At 36.2% G+C, this 20,079-nt stretch overlaps 2 protein-coding genes across 2 annotated transcripts; one reads left to right on the forward strand and one right to left on the reverse strand.

The window, feature by feature from the left end:
• Positions 1-2,094: 2,094 nt before the first annotated feature.
• On the reverse strand, positions 2,095-4,484 carry CBG02142 (the record flags this gene model as incomplete). The annotated part of the gene is made up of 8 exons (XM_045239088.1): positions 2,095-2,334; positions 2,369-3,014; positions 3,063-3,188; positions 3,233-3,381; positions 3,428-3,527; positions 3,883-4,037; positions 4,083-4,256; positions 4,302-4,484. 8 exons carry the CDS (start codon positions 4,482-4,484, stop codon positions 2,095-2,097), a joined length of 1,773 nt encoding a protein of 590 aa, XP_045092038.1.
• Positions 4,485-11,743: 7,259 nt separating this feature from the next.
• Cbr-sav-1 lies at positions 11,744-13,868 on the forward strand (the record flags this gene model as incomplete). Its single annotated transcript, XM_002643845.1, has 9 exons — positions 11,744-11,840; positions 11,889-12,126; positions 12,351-12,443; positions 12,807-12,896; positions 13,014-13,114; positions 13,165-13,348; positions 13,397-13,589; positions 13,649-13,737; positions 13,781-13,868. 9 exons carry the CDS (start codon positions 11,744-11,746, stop codon positions 13,866-13,868), a joined length of 1,173 nt encoding a protein of 390 aa, XP_002643891.1.
• Between the last annotated feature and the right edge of the window lie 6,211 nt (positions 13,869-20,079).

A 20,079-nucleotide genomic window follows, 5' to 3' on the forward strand; every position in this document is an offset into this window, starting at 1 on the left:
TAAGCTTATTTATCGTGAAACGTCTAATAGAAAGCCTCACCAACGCTGTTACAGTTGGCCACTTTTTAATATCTTTTTCAAAAGTAATGATAATAGAGCAAGAAAGTCATTTATAGAGTTTTCCATTAGAGAGATTTATAGCGCTTTCACTCAAAATCACATTCACGAATTTTGTGAGCATGAAACAGTTCTCAATGATACAGTTCTCGATGATGTATTGTGAAACAACCCAAAAATGAGAAAACTGATCTCAGAACTGAAGTTCAAAAAATATTATGAGAAATGCTCACGAAACGTATTGCACCAAAAAACCCTATGACAATTTACCCGCATTCCAAGGTCTAGACAAATGCTAAATGTATGACATAACGATCCCACCAGAAAAAAAATGTGTTATCTCCACTTGAGTTCTAGGACGAACAAGAAAAAAGTGAAAACATTGATGAAGAGTAGGAGGAAGAGACAAATATTGCTTACGGAAAGAAGATGAAGCCAGCGAAAACAGTTGTTTAGCGCCATAAGTGGACACTACGGAGGGCCAAAAGACAACGGGTTGGAAACGAAGAGCTAGCCGATCCATTGTTTCGACACCGGTGCGCGGCTTTTGTGCACTCGGTTGAGGATTTTTGACAAAAAGCAACAAGATGATCGATCATGAAGTGGAATGAAGGAGAGAAAGTGGGGGTGGAAGAAGAAGTGAATGTAGTTGTTGTGGCTTCCATATAGGCTGTAGTCGTGGAAAAGTAATTGGATAGGTAATCGGATATGGGTATTTATTATTATTGTTTGCCGATTTAGAAGACGAGTGCAAAGTGAATTTCTTGGAAGAAACGGGTAGGTATGAGAATGAAATTTCGGTCTAGAACAAAAATTTGGATTAAAAATGGAAAAAGAAAATCAAGAGTTGGCTTTCTGAGAGACTGAAATAATAAAACTGATACAGTTCTAGTAAAAAAATCAGCTTTGAAAAACCATGAAAAATTTCGTCAGAAATCGAACGTATTGCGCGCGAGCACGGAGTGCAAAACGATCGAAAACGGAAGCCGGTCAATTTTCGGCAATATACAGACATCATGTGGTGATCGTCTGCGCGTCCACATTTTGGTTGCTCACTCAGTGAGCTCTCTTTTTCCGGAGGACAGCTTGGAAAACCGCGCAAAGAGTGAAAAACCAAGACGACACTGTGCTGAGGAGGAGAAAAAAAGTCGGCAAAGAAAATGAATGACAAAAATAGCTTCGGGTGACGAAAGGGGTATTTGTTTGGCGATTTTTGTCATTTTCGGACCAATCAAAACTTTCACAGACACAATACTGATCTTTCTGAACCTTGAAAAATTCGAAATTTTAGGATTTTTACTGAATTCAACATTTCCAAAAGTTACTCAATGCAATAATTCAAAAATTACTGAATGCAATAATTCAAAAGAAATTCAGAAATTCAGAAATTCAGAAATTCAGAAATTCAGAAATTCAGAAATTCAGAAATTCAGGAATTCAGAAATTCAGAAATTCAGAAACTCAGAAATTCAGAAATTCAGAAATTCAGAAATTCAGAAATTCAGAAATTCAGAAATTCAGAAATTCAGAAATTCAGAAATTGACCGCATTGAGATTCCCTAAAAAAATTTTTTTCCGACAAAAAACTTAAAACTCCTGACTCTGAAACTAATGCCTCCGAAAATATGTGACTTTTTTTCAAAAAGTGCTGTCACATTCAGTGAGTACACATACAAAAAAAGAAAGACGTGAAAACGCCCCAATGCCGGCTTCTTTCTTATCACTTCTTCCATTTTTTCAAGTTTTCACCCCAAAATTTTTTTTTCGCTTTCAACTCGAATGCAAATACATATGTATCATAAAATAGATAAAAATTCGTTTATTCTAGAATAAATAATTATGGCAAGATTGATTAATGCATAAATTTCAAAAAGAAGGGATCTCAGTTAAAGATTTTTTAAAGAATAAGGCTTTGTATATGCGGAGTGTGTGTGTCTCCTGGAATATGTTATACTGTGGAGAGATGGACGGGAAGGTAGCCAAGTTGGTGTTTTGAGAACGGAATGAAGATTTTGGGGTTAGGAAAAGAAAGGGGATCTAAGATTTGATGAGAGTTGAATTGGAGAATGGACGAATTCTAGAGTAATAGTCAATGAGGAAGGGTTGAGTGTCATCTTCGTTCAAGAATCCCTTGGTGTTGCAGTCTGGGCACAAAAATTTGGCTGGGAATTGGTATTTTGGGAATTTGGGATCCTCGGTTTCTCTTCCATGAAGTCTAGCGTTCACTTTGTTGTGGGCTTTCCAGAGGTACAAGTAGACGTCTTCCGGGTGGCGGACCTGAAGAAAAAATGTTGTGCAAAAAAATCTGAACAATATTTACATTAGCTTCAATTTTGAAAGTGTCAGTGGTCATTTTCAAGAAATGATCTCTGCAATGATTACACCCAAAGAACGATCCGACCCAGTCGCGGATAGATTGAAGTGGTGGGAGTGGAAGGGTCACATCTGGAAATTTTCTTTGTACAATGTATCTTTTTCCAAAATTACCGTTAGTTTTGTTCTGCCAATTTTTGAATGCAGAAACTGTCAATGCATGGAAAGTGGTCCACAGTCCACATGTGTATCCTCGATATTGGGTAGAAGAACCAGCACAGTGATCCCAGTTGGTGTTCAATGGGAATGGATGTCCCGCCTCCTCCTCAGCAGCCAGGAATTCTTTTTGCCAATCTTCTACACTGATTGGTGCATCTAGTCCCTTCTCGGCAATGTAGTCACGAAGCCGAGAGAAGACGCGAACGGCACGGCTAGATCTATCAAGGTGCATAACAGTCGAGTTATCGGTGGCACCCTCTACAGTAGTCGTTGGGAAGTTATCAGCCAAGAGAGATGTAAACTCATAGAGAGCTGAGAGATTGGCAGCTTGAAGGGGGGCTCCAGTTCTAGCGGATTCTCGGAATAGAGCATAACGCATTGCCTTGAGCATGTCAACTTCGGAAACGTAATAATTTGGTTTGCACCTGAAAATTCACCAGTTTTAAAAGTTACAGTTTGAAATTCCTTCTTACAATTCTGGATTATTATTACAATCAATCGTCTTATTTTTCCTGCTACTAAAGTGAATGGTTTGAAGATGATTGTCACTTGGTTTTCCGAGGAATTGGTCAATTTCACGGAGCAACAAACGGCGGAGCCTGAAGTTTTTCAATTTCAGCAGCACGATGAATTCAATACTTACTCGGCAATCAAAACCGGTTTACGCTCCCCACGCTTGAAAATCGCCAGTGATGGGAAATCGGTGATTTTCAGAGCCTCTGCAAGAGGATGGCTTTTAAGGCATCTACGAGCAACCAGACGGTCCCGGTTGCCACTCAAGTCGAGGAGTAACTGAAAATTAAAAATGAAAAGTAATTTTTCTGATTTAAATCCGTACTTGAGCACCAGTAAGACTAGCTTGGTTGGTTTCGAAAATTATGGCAATATGATTGGCGGATGATGAAGACTCGTTCCAAAGTTCTCCGTATGTGACAACGCTGAAAATTTGAACTTTATTTCAAAAATCTGAAATTCTGGGATTTTGAGATTCTCTGAACTCGGAGAATTCGAAATTTTGAAAATTGCAGGTTTTAGCTTCAAAGTTTTCCATAAATTTGAAAATATTTGTAGAATTTGAAACGTTGAGATTATGATATCACAAAACTTAAGGTTCTGATATTCTAAATTTTCTGAATTTTAAAATCTGAAGAATCGGTCATTCTGAATTCCTCAATTGTGAAAACTGTGAAATGGTGAATTCTAAAAATCTGAGATAGTCAGTTTTAATTTCTTAGAACTTTTGAAATAAACCTGATAATTCAAAACTGATACAGTATTCTACGCGCCACTCACTCTTTCAAGAAATCAAACGTTGGCCATTCCTTATACCGATTCAGTGCATAATCATCCATCACAGCTTTTGTCAACTGTCCTCTCATCTCAGAAACCGTCGAGTACGGCTTGATTTGAGATCCCTCGGTGGAGTTGATCGAGTCACGTGGAAAATACTGAATTTTTGTATGATTGTGCCTTTGAACTAGGTATCAAATTACCTTAATCAATGGGAAGAATCGGACACCATTCGAACGGCACACGTGCTCATTAACCGGATCTGCACAGTTGATAGCAGCGATTTTCACAATGCTCTGCCAGCCGTCCACATCTTTGGCGAGATTTTTGTAAGTTGGGGCGAAAGCTCGACAATGACCGCACCAATCCGAATAGAACTAAAAGGAATAAAGGTTTTGTTCAATTTTTAAAGATTTACATACCTCCACCAGATATCCTGCATCACCGGCTTGCGGTCCAAAGATAGTATCATTGAAAGTAATTTCATCAAGTTGTAGAACACTATCTTCTGGAGAATACAAAGTTGGATTTGCACCTTTCGGATGATATCCATATGTGGCTATATCCGCCCACGCCGACGTTGTTAGAAGGAGTAGCAGGAACATCTGAAAATAACATCAAAAGCCGAAAAAATGAAGTGAAATAAAATGAGAGGAGGATGAAGATATTTGACACAAGAGGTCGGAGTTCAAAATAGATAGACAGAACAAAACAAAATTGCTGAAAATCCAAGTCAAAACAAAGAACAAGTGGTGCGATCTGATTGTTGATCTACAAGAAGAGAGAATTTGAGCTCTACCAGTTTTACGTCACAATTTATACCAAGCTACAAAAGAAAAACGTCTGATTTGAATATATTTGAATTTAGCCGGGGCGTCGTTTTTTTCTCGCTTTCTCTCTCCAGCAGCCAGAAAGCACACTTTGTTAACAAACATGGTTGGACAACTGGAACAGTGCAAACAAAAACACACAAGTGGATAAGCGAGAAGTGATGAAGGGGGGAGGTGGAGGATGAAAGTGAACTGTGAAAATGAAATGGAGAAAAAAGTGAAACGGATTAGTGAATATCTATAAAGGAACTATATCTATAGAGGAACTAGTCAGAAGAAGAGAAGAAAATGATAAAGGGGAAGAATATAAAAAGAAGAAGATTAAAGAGACTAAAGAAGTTTCACTTGAACATCAATGGAATCAAAAATGATAGAACACTATAAACATTTATAGAAATAATAAAGACAAGGATTTTTCGGGAGTAAAACTTTTTAAAAATAGATGTTTCCAATTTTTAGAAACTTTCGTAGCTACTCTAATAGAATGACTCCTTCACTTTCAATTTTGAGCCAATTTATCTCATTTTCCATGAAAGGTATCAACGAGTGGTCGACTGACAAAATATTTCAAACTTTGTGATCCACATTTAGAAAATGAGATACAGTACCAGTCAATAAGATGAAAAAAAAATTGTTTTTCATTTTTTGGTTATTTTCACCATTTTCAGGAGTCTGGAGCTCAGCTATCAAGTTTCCGGTTTGAGAATGTTGGAGAATGTGGAACAGAAATAGATTGAAAACTTTGCATTTACCGAATTTTTAAAAAAATTCTTGGTTTTTCAGATATTTGCCAGTTTTTGTAAGACACCCATTTTGACCTGTTTCTGTAATGAAAACTCAAAAAACCAGGTGACTGTCAGAAAACGGTAAGTTGCTGTAAAAGAGAAAATACCTCATTGACTGGTACGGTATATAGGAAACTGAGTTTTACAAATTTTCATAGTTTGCAATTTTGACCTAGCTCCAGTAGGTTTTGAGCCATGGGCCTTCAAATTGAAACACTTTTACTTCACTTTACTAGCGCTAGTTTTGTTTAAAGGCGCATATCTCAAAAATCACAGTAGCTAGGAAAAATAAGTAAAAACAAAATTATAGAAAATTACATTTGTCATATTTTCATATTTCAAAAGTTTATGACAGTGGTTTCTCCGATACGCGCCTCTCCAGAAAGATCATAGGAATAGAAATATTTTGTGAGAGAAAATCTTTTTAATTTAAAAATTTTGAAAAACCAAGTAATTGAGATTTACTTCAGATTAAATAACCTTTTTCAACTATAACTTTTCATATTTCAAATTTTAAGGAAAACTATTATTAGTGAGTAACCTAAATTGATTCACTTTCAGAATAACCGCTGATAGTAGACAAAAACGAAAAAAATGAGAAGTCACCAAAGAGGGTATTGATATAGAAGATCGTCGTTGAACTTTACAACGGTAGGTTCATCTTCGTCATCTGACAGAAAAACCCTGCATCTTAACACAATAGATAAGGGTCATAGAACGATCAAAACTTGGAAAATGATACAAAAATCAAACCTTAGAAAATACGCCAAAATAGAAAGCCTAAATGATGAATCTGTAAAAAGAAGTACCCACAGAAAATTGTGGAAAGGGTATAGAAAAAGGGCAGCATTTGACAGAAAGGAAAAACCCAAAAAAAACTTGCGACTTTCCATATCCCATAACAATTTGTATGCATTTTCGATATTTTCGGGAATAGAAGAAGGAAATAGAGAGGAGGAGAGTAGTCTCGGGATGTCGAATCGGTCAAGAACCGGAATTGATTATTTTGCCGTAATGGAAATCGAATTGGCAAACAAATTAATTGGAGCTCAGAGAAGAGAAAAAGAAAAACGATGGCATTAAAAAAAAAAGAGCAAAAAGAGAAGCAGGAAACCATTGGGTTTAGAAAAAAGAGAGAAAGGAGAGTTGGTTCTATGCTTTTTTGTTGATTGCAAACATCAACAATTCATATGGAGAGAAAAGGATACTAGAATATATAAACAAATTTGCCGCGGGCACATTACTCTGAAGAAAAAGAAGGGGTGACCTTAGAGTCCTGAGCACACGAACTTTTCCAGGCACGCTCTGACACGAAAACTCAAAAATCAAGGCGCATCCCTTTTTTTGGAGAAAAGAAAAAACAGAGAGGGAGATGATGAAGAAAAAAGTAGAAGTCCAAAGACAGCATTTTCGAGTACTGACAAGAGAAGAGGGGAGAAGAAGAAAGCATTTGAAGTGGGTGTGAACTTTTTCTAGGGTGTGATGACATTCTTTTGTGTTTTAGAGAATGCGATTCTTCCTGAAACGTTGAAGATTTTGTTAGGTATGGGTTACAGCGTTTCTTTTGTTGTTTTGACTTTTTCAGAACAAAAGTACAAAAGACACCGAACAACAGTTTCAAGTAAAAAAATAAGAAATGGGAATAAGAAGGGGAGTTAGGTACTGCTACCATTTGAACTAATCTTTAATATATACTTTTGTATTTTTGAACAATATTAAAACTGTTTTCGAACACAAGCATCAAAATTACCGAAAACCTGTGATAGAAGGGCCCTATAACTTCCAACTTTGAGCCAATTCACCTCGGTTCCTGTTGAATGTATGAAAAAGTTGTTAACTGATAAATTGTTAACCACAATATCACAAATATTTCATTAGTTTCTCCAAATTTTAAAACTACAAAAAACTTTTTTTAAATCTTCAGAACCCTCTATTTTTTTTAGTTTTAAAAATTTACAATGGGTCATACTTGTAATCCGGGCCTTTCCCGAGCCTTCGCGGGCCTTGCCATTGTTTCTTTCAAAATCATTATTCTTAGACCAACTAAATTAAATATGATAGTGCTTGACGAGTACTACCAAATGATACTATTCAAAGAACTGTAGCTTGTTTGCGAACAAAGTTACAGACGAAAAAGAGCGAAAAAAGCAGGCCCGGCCCGGCCCGGCTCAGCACGTCTGAAAAAAGTCACTTCATGGCCTGTAACTTTGTTCGCAGGCAAGATACAGTATTCCGCATAGCATCTTTTTGTAGTACTCGTCGAGCTCTATCATATCCAATTTAGTTGGTCTGAAAATTTTGATTCTAAAAGAAACTATAGCAGGGCCCACGAAGGCAGATTCATCGTTGCTCTTTCGAATGAATTTCAGAACTTTTTCGAAATTGAAATTTTTCCAGAATTTTTCAATTTTTTTGATACTAGAAAAAAAAACTTTTGTCAGATGACAACTTTTTGATATTTTTCACAGAAATGGAGCGTAATTAGCTTGACGTTTACGAGTACTTTTCAAAACTTGGGTGACACATTTAATTTTAGAAAATCACAGAAAAGTTCAAATTAGTCTTTTTCTTGGTAGAAGCTCTAAACTTTGAAAAGCCGGAAAAGGTAATGAATTTGAAATGAGTGGTCAAATAAAATTTTATTTCAATATGAATGTGCCTTTTAAAAGTGCAACCTTCAGAAAAGAACACAAAAGAAAACAGAGTCAAGTTGTGGAAAAATTTTTGGATGAAACACAACATTTTTGGGAACAAATAGTGCAAATATGGGAGATGCCGAACGGGTTAACGATGTCTCTCTTGACTTGCGCACGCTTCTTCATTCTTTTCGATTGATACCATTGCCCCCAAAACACAAACAGAACAAAATATCGAGGGGGGGGGGGGTCAACTCTTTGCAGGGTCAGCCGGCCTGAACATTCAGATTTGTTTGGTGTGAGACACAAAGTTCGCGTCATCCAGCAATCCAAAAATAGGCAGTTCTTTGCATACCGACCGACCTGAAGACTCACAGACAGTAAATACAAATGCACAAAAAGGTGACCACCGGAAGTCCATAAAGGTCACATTTGGGTTGAAAAAGAAATCACAAATCAGGTGAATCAGAAAATCCGCACTGCAGAACAAGACACAGATAAGCTGCTTCCCAATAAAAATATGTCAAACTTGGTCAAGGTTGAAAACAATGACGTATTTCATGTTTTTACGCGAAACCGTATGTGTGGCGACCCCCGCCGTCGTTGTCGGCCCGATTCATTACATATAATTGATCTAATTCTTTTTTTTTCAAAGATTGTCGCGCCTGTGTCATTATCTGTATTGTGTTGATTTATAAGAAGAGATTTGCTGATACATATATATATATATATATATATATATATATATATATATATATATTCCATATCAAGAAGTTTTGCAAATGGATTATGACAAAACTGGTAAGTGGAGGGAGAAAGAAGAAGATTATAGTTGTTATATCCATGAAAACATTGACTGTCTTTGTTTTTGTCGGTTTTTGGCCAGTTTTTGTATTACAACTAGTCTTAAAAAATGCAAAAATTCGCATAAATTCGATTTTTCAAACTAGTATCATGGGTGATTACATTTTGAAAATATATTATTAGTTGAATTACGGTACACTCCAATAGAACACCACCGGAATCGTCAAATTTGAGCCCATGTAAAAGATATCAAAAAGTGATCATCCAATAAAATGTTGCTGAAAACATGATGAAAATTTTATTAATTAACAACTTTTTGATATCTTTCAAAAGAAGTGACACATATAGGGTTAAAGTGGACGGTCCGGGTGGCGTTCTAGTAAAGTGTTTAATGTAGCCAAAATGTTCTTAATAAAACTACAAAATACTGTATTTTTAATGACTTTCCATCGTCAATCTCAATTTTAGAAAATGATAACAATTGTTGACTTCGAAAATTAAAGGAAAAATTCATTTAGGATTTTTTTCTTTGAACCTTCAATTGAAGTCACCGTGGACACTCTAATAGAATGGCATCCCAACTTTAAATTTTAAGCTGATTTATCTAGGTTTCTATTAGATATATCAAAAATTGGTCAACTGACGAAATATTTTTCAAATTATGAAAAACATTTTATCAGTTGACAATTTTTTGATTCATTTTTCGAGAAATGAGATAAATTGGATCGAAGTTGACAGTTTGGTGGAGTTCATTCTCGAGTTCTAAAAATGTATTTTTTAACAAATCAATGTTTTAAAACGATTCGGAGTAAAACATTTTGATGGAAAAGTAAAAAAAATTGGGAAAACATTCATTTCAAAAAAAGGAACTTTGAAAAACACCAAAAATCACATAATTCGAAAAACAAATTTTTTGATTCACTTTTTATATTCACTCCCTCTGCAAAAATCCCATTCACTTTCCAAATCCTCCTACCACATTTTCTCTCCATTGTCATTAAAATCAGATCCTCTTTTCCAAACTTTTTTTCTCGAGTTTCCGATGAATTTGCAACAAATTGCCTTCTTTTACCTTGGGCGCAACGGAGGCGGATGTGTCTCTGAAGAAACATTAAGATAGAATCTTAATGATGTTCGTCATGTTTTGCCTCCTCCTGCACTTTGACGCCTACTTCCGAAAATCTCCATTCTCCAAAACAGTATGCAAATTTAACGAACAGTGTCCGAAAAGTAGGGTCAGGCGGGTAGGGAGGGTAGATGAGATATAGTTGTGTTAGGTAGAAAGAGAGAGAGGGGGAGAGAGAGAGAGAGAGAGAGAGAGAGAGAGAGAGAGAGAGAGAGAAGAGATAAAGGAGAGAAAGAGAGAAAGGAGATGTTTATATTGTATACGGTGTTTATCTCGCACATTCTTCTCGTTCTTCGCCATCCATCGTCGTCGCAAATTTGGGGGTTGGTTGGTCTCAGAGATTAGAAAAACAATTTCAATTATCTTTGGCTACTTATTTGGTTGGCCTTCTTGAGATACAAAGAATCCTGTTGGAAAATTGTGAGTTTTTCTATTTTTCATTTTTTTTTTTGAGAACTCCTAAATTTGGAGAAAAGTATAATACTATCAGGCACAAACAAACATGTGATTCACCAAACCGGAATGCATTTTTTTCCCTATCACCAATCATCATTTTTTGATTTTGTCTGTATGCTCCATTCTAGTTAATGTCTTGTTCTGTCGTTAAGAACTTTGCTCAGCGCAAACATTTGTAAGACAGGATAAAAAAATTCACGTCAAAAAGCAAAGTTTAGGCTTAGCTCCTCCACCAAAACACAACATTTTCACTGTTCCTACAACGGCGGCATTGTTCCACTCTCGTTCTTCTTTTAATTAGTTTCTCGTTGATTGTTTTTATTCATATAACATGTGAATACCACTCTGCGCCGCATTTCCTCCAAATTATTTCGTCAATGCATCTCGCTTTAGGGCCAAAAGTGTTGCCCAGCGTTGGAGAACCCTTCCGTACTGTACTGCTATTCATCTCTCCCTGTCTGTGTCTGCGTCTCTAATCTAAATACTCTCTTGCACAGTTTTGCCTCCTATGTCCTACGCTCCTTCTTGTTCAATTCGGTTCGGTTCTCTCATCACGTCTCAGAACGCCGAGTTGGTTGACACCGGCACACAGACAACACAGACACACACACAGGCCAGAGACACACTCACAATACGCACAGTGAATTACGTCGTTGGCTAGTAACACATGTTGCTGTTTTGACTCTCCGGAATCACTCCACTATTTTTGTGCCCCACCCGCCGCGGCCGACCAACTTTCTTATCCTGACGTTGAGCTTCTCGATCCTCCGGAGCGCATCTCCTGGAGGCACCAAGAGCAAAAGATACTTTTTGTTACATTTCTTCCTCGAGTTCTTGGGGAGGAGAGACTCACAGGCGAAAACTTATTATAATGTTTGCCTATTAGTCACACATTCTTGTCTTCCTCTCTCTTTCTGCCAAAATGGCAACATCAGTGTCCTGAAACTCGTATCATGGTCACCATTTTATGTCTTCATTTAGGTCACAAGAATCGTTAAGAAAAAAAGGAGGAAAAAAAGCGCCGACACCACCACCTGTTTTATTACTTTTTCGGCCACTTTCAGATGAAGTTTAGATTCAAAAGATTGTTCTTTCTTCTTTTCCGGTTTCTTTTTTTTTTTTGGCGCAATATGCATATATGACCTCACTCTTAAGATTCCAATCTAATATGCATATATCCCTATATCCTCAGTTTCATACCAACCAACGGTTTCATTTCTTTTCAGTATGCTATTCACCCGGAGGAAACCAATGACATCAGTTGAAGGAACACAAGGCAAATACGTCAAACGAGAGAGCCCACCAAACGTTCCATCGTTAGCAGGTACTGAAATTATTGAGAGATCGATTCCTAAATTTTATTATTTTTCAGCTACTACTGTAAGCAGAACAAAACGAAACCCAATCGCGTCATCGACGCTTATTCTGAACAACGTATCAGCTCCACCATCAAGTACACCACCTTCAGAAGCCGAGATGTATCATTCTGGAAATCCCAGTATTGAAGAAACCGATGATCTAGACGATTTGGAGCATCAAGAAGACTCCTTCGATATCAATGATCTGAAGGAGATGGAATTCGAGAGGTTACATTCGAGATCTACAGCCAGGTGAGGTTTTGAGGCTTGAATCAGCAATGAATCATAAAAAAAACAAAACTCGAAATTTCAAAAAAACATTGTTTCTAAAACTGGAACTGTACAGTTTCAAAAAGTGATAAGAGAGGTAATAGTACAATTTTCTAACTAAATGCTTCTGATAATTACAGACGCCAGCAAGGCTACTGTAGTGATAACAAATCAGTTCCAATCAAACTCACATTACTGTGTTTCAGTGAAAATGATGTCTACACAGAACCATCGGATGAGCCGTCCACCTCATTCGGAGTACGAAATAATAATGTTCTCTCGTCGAGAAGTTTCAACAGGTAACATAACGTTTACATTTATTCCCGATTTGTAGTTCTAGTTTTGCTTCTGGGGGAAACAATACAGTTCCAAAGTCCATCGAAATACTTTTCGGAATTTTTTTTGTGAAACTCGTGATGGCAGAAACCCCAATCTGAAACGGAGAGAAACGAATTTTCCCCGAAAAACTTTCTGATACATATATCCCTCAAAAACACTCAGTGTTGTTACTTTTATTTAAAGAAGAAGAAAGCACACGAGCCATGGAGGACGCCAGTGTCGCCGCCTTGACTTTAGATTGCCGTGTCGTGCCGTTTAATCGGTTTTCGATGAAACGACGGTGATAACTCAATGATATTTATGATAATGAACGCGTTTTTCAGAGGAGCACTTCGATACGTGCCAAGAAAGTCGCTGACCGCGTCGCACTCGATTGGGAATGTGGAACAAGGCATGCGAGAGCTCAGTGTCGGGTGAGTCTTTTGTAATTTGAGTCGATTATGTTAGAAGCATGTGAACGTGCACTAGTCAGATAGCTAATAGACGGTAAACTCGCGTTTCAAAAATAAATATGCCTTCAAAATTTTTAGCGAGAAGGGACTAACATCCTCCCAACCTCCAAGGTTCCAATCTCTTCAAACGCTTCCCAGCGAACAGTTAATGACAATCCAGCAGTATCGCTCGTCATGTGGTAAGCTTTTCCTCATATATATTTTTTAATTCTCGAAAATTTTCATTCAGATTGCTCAAGTGACCACCTGCCGCTCCCAGAAAACTGGGCTGTCGAGTATACTACTGAAAACCAGCCATACTACGTGGACCATACCAATCGGCGAACTCATTGGGTTCACCCACTGGTCCATGAGAGTCTGAAGCCAGGATGGAAGAAGATTTTTGATCCACAGAAGGGAGTGTTCTATTACAAGTGAGTGTTTTTCTTCAAATCATTTCCTTAGACTTCAACATTTTCCAGCGAAGAGATGAAGAGAACCCAATATGAGCATCCTGGAATTTCCAATCCAATCTTCCGAACCGAATCTGTAAATGTCGCTAGCCGTTCTCAAGTGGATCTTAATGCGAACCTTCACATCATCGAAGAGAAAGAACTTCCACCCTGGCTACTGATGTACGCTCAATCAGACTCCTCTCTGGACCACCTGCTGGAGGTATTCCGTCGCAAAAGATGACAAGAGATATAAAAACAATAATAAAAAATGCATTGCAGTGGGATCTGTTCAATTTCGAGCAGCTGACGGAGTACGAGCATTTGATGATGAAGCTTTACAAACAGGAAGTGTTCGATATTGTCAAAAAGTGAGGAGCGATGGGGAATACAAACGCAAAATGTTATTTTCAGATACGAAAAAAAGCGAAATGTTTTGAATCGAGAAATTCATCGACGAGACGTCTCGAGACCACCACCACCAAGAATCGACGAAAATTAGGTGGCAGCTTAATTGTATATTCTTCTTGCCTTTGTTTTCTTTCGACAAGTTGTGTGCAATAGATTTTTAGGGTCTATATTTCTCGCTCAGTTTCATCTGCTCAGATTTGTTCAGATTCTGAAACTTCATTTTTGTATATTTGGATACATTTTCATGGCTAGCACATTATTTGAATAAAAAATTCGGAACATATTCGCTCCATTAATGATTTAAAACGATGACTAACTTCTTGAACAAAACATAAAACCAGTGATAGAATCGACTTCTAATTGTAAACTTTGAGCCAGTTTATCTTGGATCCTGTCTAACAAGAGAACGTTTTTAAAAGGTCCTTGGAGAATCGTTTTTCAAGATGTTCTTAAGTGCAAAACTCATTTTTAAGCATTTCTCTATCTGTTGACATAGTTTTTAAACAAATTCACAATTTTTTTTTTTGAAATTTTTGGAAAAAAATCACAATGTCACTTTTTTTAAAAAATCACTTTTTTGAAAGGAATTTTTTGAAAAAATGTTTGAAAAGTTCTAAAAAATGTCCCTCTTTTATCGGCCATCAAGTTTTTGTTACCTTGCATAGAAGCCAAGAAAAATAAACTCAAGCTTGGGAGTGAGATTTTACGGTAAGTGGATTGTTAGTGCCAAGTTTTTGAAAAAGCAAGTTCTCGTGTTTCCTCTAATAGAAGCCAATGGGCTTCTATTTTTTAATGAGTTATTTTTAAAAGTTCAGAAATTTGAGAATTCGGAAGTTATGAATTCTGAAATTCAATTTTTTTGAAAATTCGAAATTTTCCTTCTGCAATCCTAAATTCCAAAATTCCAAAATTATGAAATTCTGAGATTCCCGGATCTCAAATTTCAAAATCCAGGATATCTTAAATTCCCGAAAAATTTTAAAATTCTAAAATTCTGAAATTCCGGAGTTTTGAAATCAGTAAATTCGGAAATCGAACAATTGTCGAGTTTTAAAATCACAGTTTCGAAAATTCTGAAATTTTGAATTACCGTATTTTTTTTAGTAGAAGCCCATAGGCTTCTATTACAGGAAATACGGTAAAAGTTTCATGAATTGATTGATGGGAATATATCCCTAACATGATAATGTCAATGAAACAAAGGGCTATAAGTGTGCAAAAGTATAAAAAAGTGAAAAATAAAGGAAAACTTAAAAACTATTCATATTAACGAGAAATATATTTAATAGCAGAAATTCTGAAAATTTTAATTTTTCGATGTACTATACTTGTACAAAAATTTCATGAGCCTAGTTGATAGAAATGGCCTTTGGGAAATACCTTGGAACAATAAAATGGTCGACCCTTTAATACAAATGTTATGTTATCAAGTAAGTTGTTTATTATAGACTCCCACCAACATGATCTGTCAGATAGGTTCGCTTTACAACCGATCGACTAGCAAGTCAATATACTTATATTTCAGAAGGCTTTCAAACTGAACGAACCCCTACCGCATATATAAAACTACATATTTTGGCAGAAAAAAATAGTAACTCTTTTCTAGAATACAAAATTAAACTAAATGTTTCCTAATTGCTCATTCAAGTGTCCATTTTAATTTGTAAAAAGTCCTATAAAAAGACAAAAGGCCGTCTTTTTTTCACGGAGCTTAACCTCCTCCATTGACATGTGACATTTACAATTGTTCAACTTTTCATATATATTCCGAGTTTTCATTAGCGCACATTTTTCGCCTCTCACGATCATTGCCTCCCTCCAATGGCTAACCTTCATTCTTCTTCGAAATATCATTGTTGGCCGGAGCCTCGTCCTCAAGCATGAAGTGCCACATCCCCCGAACCTTCTCAAACATTTTCTTCCTTTTTTCTTGTTCTGGAAAACCCGAATCCTTTCCAAGTAGGCCGAGAAGGACTCGGTCGGTTTATCACGCACACTCGATTTTAACCTAATCAAGCTAATTTTGACCGCGTTGAAGAGCCGATGAGGGCATGAGGAAAAGGCAGAAACTTGGAGCAGTCTGCGTAGTTTTTTCTTTTTTTTTCGAGCATTTTTTTACAATATGAATGATTCATCTGAGAACTAGAGAAGGTGAACTTTGAGAAACTCGATAACGAATAAATTCAGAAAAGATAGCCCAGGTGAAAATGTTTTCAGACATGAAATTTAAAAATCTCTGGATTAAAAATATTGATCTTGTTGGTCCATGGTCGTCTATGTATACACGAAGTATCTTCATGGAGAACTATTAATATTCTAGAAGGTGATCAGACACAAAATCTTTAGATTTATTTTTAGTGTTTGGTGACGATGCCACCACCACTGATTCCCTATTTCCCCTTTTTTTTTCAATTTGAAGTCTGATTCCCGTTTCTTAAGAATTATTCTTTGTTCTCAATCCCATTTCTTTCCCTCCAACGCCTTTTGTAATGAAGCTGGAAAACCTTTTTTCTGCTATTTTCATTCGGAAACCAATTATTTTCAGCCCTAATCCCAACACCACCACCCTTACACACCCCCTTTTCCATTTGTCCTTCATTTTTCCGATTTAGTTGTCGTGACCTCAGCTTGGAGCAATTTGTTTGCAAAAAAGGAAGCAAAAGGTAATGAGACACGATTTCTTAAACTTCGCTGCATCTATTACTGAAATTTTTATGGTTTTATTCAGTTTTGATGAACTTTTTTCGCCAAAAAACAACGAACACCCTAGGGTGGCGTGGATATCGGAAATATTCAATTTTCACCTGACGTCTATGCTTCTCCTTTTTTTCAGGTTGTTATTCCAAATGACGGTTTCTCTAGAAAAAATCCATTTTTGAGCCAGTTATGGTAAATAGTAGTTATAGAAAAAAAAACTAGAAAATCAAAATTTGTACCCACCTACTCGTGAAAAACGTGATTTTCTCAAAATATCCTTTTCTACTTTTTTTCTATTCTTAATCTTCTTTTTTTTCAATGCCTGTCTGGACTTTGATAATCAAGCCTCGGAATGTTTTGTCAGTTATTTCTGGAAAAATAAAGAAATCAACACTGAAAATTTTAAATTTTCGAATGCTTATAGCTTCACTGCTTGGAAAAACGGGTTTCTTAATATTTTGTTCGTGGATTACTGTAGTTTTTTCTTTAACTTTTGCGATTTTTGTTCTTTCAGGTCTAATTTGACTTTTTTGTAGCTCTGTTATAAATATTTTTTAGTCTTCAAAAAGCTAACAACCACTTACATCATAAACTTGCGTTTAACTTTGAGCTAATTTTACTCTGTTCCTCTAGAAAATATCAAAAAATGATCAACTAAAAAATATTGATGATAATATGAGAAACATTTTATCAGTTGAGCACTTTTTTATATCTTACACAGAAAACTAAATAAATGAGCTTAAAGTTGACGGTTATTGAGGCATTCTAATAGTATGACTCTTTACTTTTAATATTTAGCCCGAATATTTCGTATTCTGTGGAAGATATGAAAAAGTGGTCAACTGAAAAAAAACATTGTTGATAATATAATAAACATTTTATTAGTTGACCACATTTTGATATCTCCCACAGTAAATGAGATAAATAAGCTCAAATTCGACGGTTTTTTGGGAATTCTATTAAAGTTTTTACAGTATACAAGTTTTAAAAATTACTGTACTTTAAACTACCTTGAACTCTCTGATAGAACGTCCCGTACCCTACTTCTTTGAGCCCATCTATCTCAAATTCTGTGAGAGATATAAAAAGTGGAAAACCGACCAAATGTTTATCATAATATCAGCAATATTTTGTCAGTTGATCACTTTTCGATATCTTTCACAAGAAATGAGATAAATTGGATCAACGCTAAAAGTTGGGAGTGGCGTTCTATTAGAGTGTTTATGGTAAATATACATCATGTAAGAGCTAATTCTTTTAGTTTGCTATATAATATTCAATTTTTGTTTTTGATAGACAAACATTTTTTGAATTCACTCGACCCTATTCTGATCTGATACGCTTATTATTCACACCGCAAAAAACAATCTGATCATTCAAACCAAAAAAATGACAGTATAATACAATTTTTAACCTTTAATCTTTCTGCACTGTTTCCTAAATTTTTTAGTGATTTTTGAAACAAAACGTTTCTCCTTTGTTTTGTTGTGCACACATACGTTTCCAACTTTTGTTGTTTTTCCTTTTTTTTAAAGATGGTGTCACATAGTAGCACCCTTCAGAATGTATGATCATTTTGACAATGATTTCTGGATTTTTGAAAACACTGATGTATTCATAGGGGGAAGGCACGCAAAAAAGTGTTTCTTTTTTAGAGCATAAATGAATTCTGATAAGGTCAACGCGAAATTTAGGATTCCTTCCCTTTCCCAGAAAGAGGCATTCATTAGAATTCGGGTTTTAACATCGACGACGTCTTCTTCATCGTCCCCTCATTGTTCCAAAAAGCACAAAATGTATTTGTTTGTCCTGTCCCACGATGATTTTCGTTTTTCGATGTCTTCGTACATCTTTCTTCACTTTTCGAAAACATTCAATTCCAAAAATCCTCTATGATCGAGATGCAAAAACATGTTTCAGCTAATCTAGCTATTTCCCAACCACCTTCTCTGATCATTCCCAAAAACAAGAGATGGTCCAAGTTTCAGGAAGTGATCAAATAGGGAAACATATTCAACATTTCTCTCTCCGACACGTTTTCATATTGCTCGACCAACAGTTTACTAGCAATAGAAGAGATAGAGACACTTCCCCGTGTCCACCCACCCTCCTCTTGTCTACCTTTTTGAATGGAAAAATTCAATTTTAGTGGAATATATGGCAACAATATTCTGGTTTAGTCCTCTTTCTAGCCGCCAAACCTATTCTATTCTAGTTTTCATTCCAATCATGTTAGGTCAACATTCGGTCAATGCGTCAGTCATTTTTTATCTGTGTCCCCACCCCTCCAACACGTGCAGAAAAGTATCCTTTTACATGTACCCCCGAAACAAGGCTACCAGACCAAGTGTAATTCATTTGTCACATCCAGGAAGTTCGAATAGCTCTTCATTTTTATTTCATTCTGTCTCATTTCCCATTTCAATTGAATCAGAACGTCCGAAGAAGCGTGGGAATATTGGAGCTTCTCGTTTTTCGAAATAAGAATGGTCGACTAAAAATAAGAACATGAGATTTTTGAGTAGTAGTAGTGATCTTCTACTCTCTACTTCAAACAAGTTTGAATTGCCTCCTCCTCCTGTGGGGCGATCTTGTCAATCATTTTTTCAAGAATCGGAACGTTTTGAGTTTTTTTCCTGCCAACTTTTTTCTAGTTCTCTCCGCTGTTTTTTCATCCTGCATTTGTGTTTTTTTTCCTCTGAAATCCTTGGGTGTTTTTAGGTGTTGTTTCCGATTGTTACTTGGAAATGAGCGAGGGCCATTTTTTCCTGAACGCATGATAATTAGTTATTCGTGTACCACGAACAGGGGGTAGGGGAAGAAATTATTTCATCGTGTCCTTCTGATCAATTTAGGCTTCACGGACGATGGAATTTGTTTTATGGGAACATCCAACTTGTATTATATTCGTGAATTTCGATTAAAATTTTAAAACATAAGTATTGCTGAATAATTTGCAAAAAACTGTTTTTGATTTTCTGCCATTTTGACCATATTCAGAGTTCTCTATCTTATCTGTCAAGTTTCCGATCATTTTGAAAATTTCAGAAAATGTGACACAAACCTAGATTGAAAACTTCGAAGTCACGAAACTTTATGAATATTCCTAGTATTTCAGCTATATGTTCATTTCTGAAAGACACCCCTTCTCGGTTAATTTTTGGACTGAAAATCAGAAAAAAACAGGCATCTTTTAGAAATCGGCAAAAAGCTGAAAAACAATGATCCTTAGAAAATTCCAAAAATTTCTATAACTTCTAATCTAGGTCTGTTTCACACCTTTAAACTTTCAAAGTAATCGAAAACTTGACAGCCGGGATTCAGCCTCCCGAAAATGATCAAAATGACAGAAAATCAACTGAAAAGCCGAACTCCAGACTCCTGAAAATAATAAAAATGGCATAAAATCAACCGAAAATGTTTTTTATATCTTATTGGGCGGTACTGTACATTTTTATAAAAATCATTACTTTCTGGATCTCTGAAATGAGCCTTAATTGTTCTGGACACAATTTTTGTAAATGCTCGTTAACCCAAATTATTTTTTTTGCGTTCTAAAACACCTCGAACTTTTTTTTCTCGGAAAATGACGTTCCTCTATTTCA

Source organism: Caenorhabditis briggsae (assembly GCF_000004555.2).
Source record: "Caenorhabditis briggsae complete genome, chrX, whole genome shotgun sequence".
Classification (NCBI taxonomy): Eukaryota; Metazoa; Nematoda; class Chromadorea; order Rhabditida; family Rhabditidae; genus Caenorhabditis; species Caenorhabditis briggsae.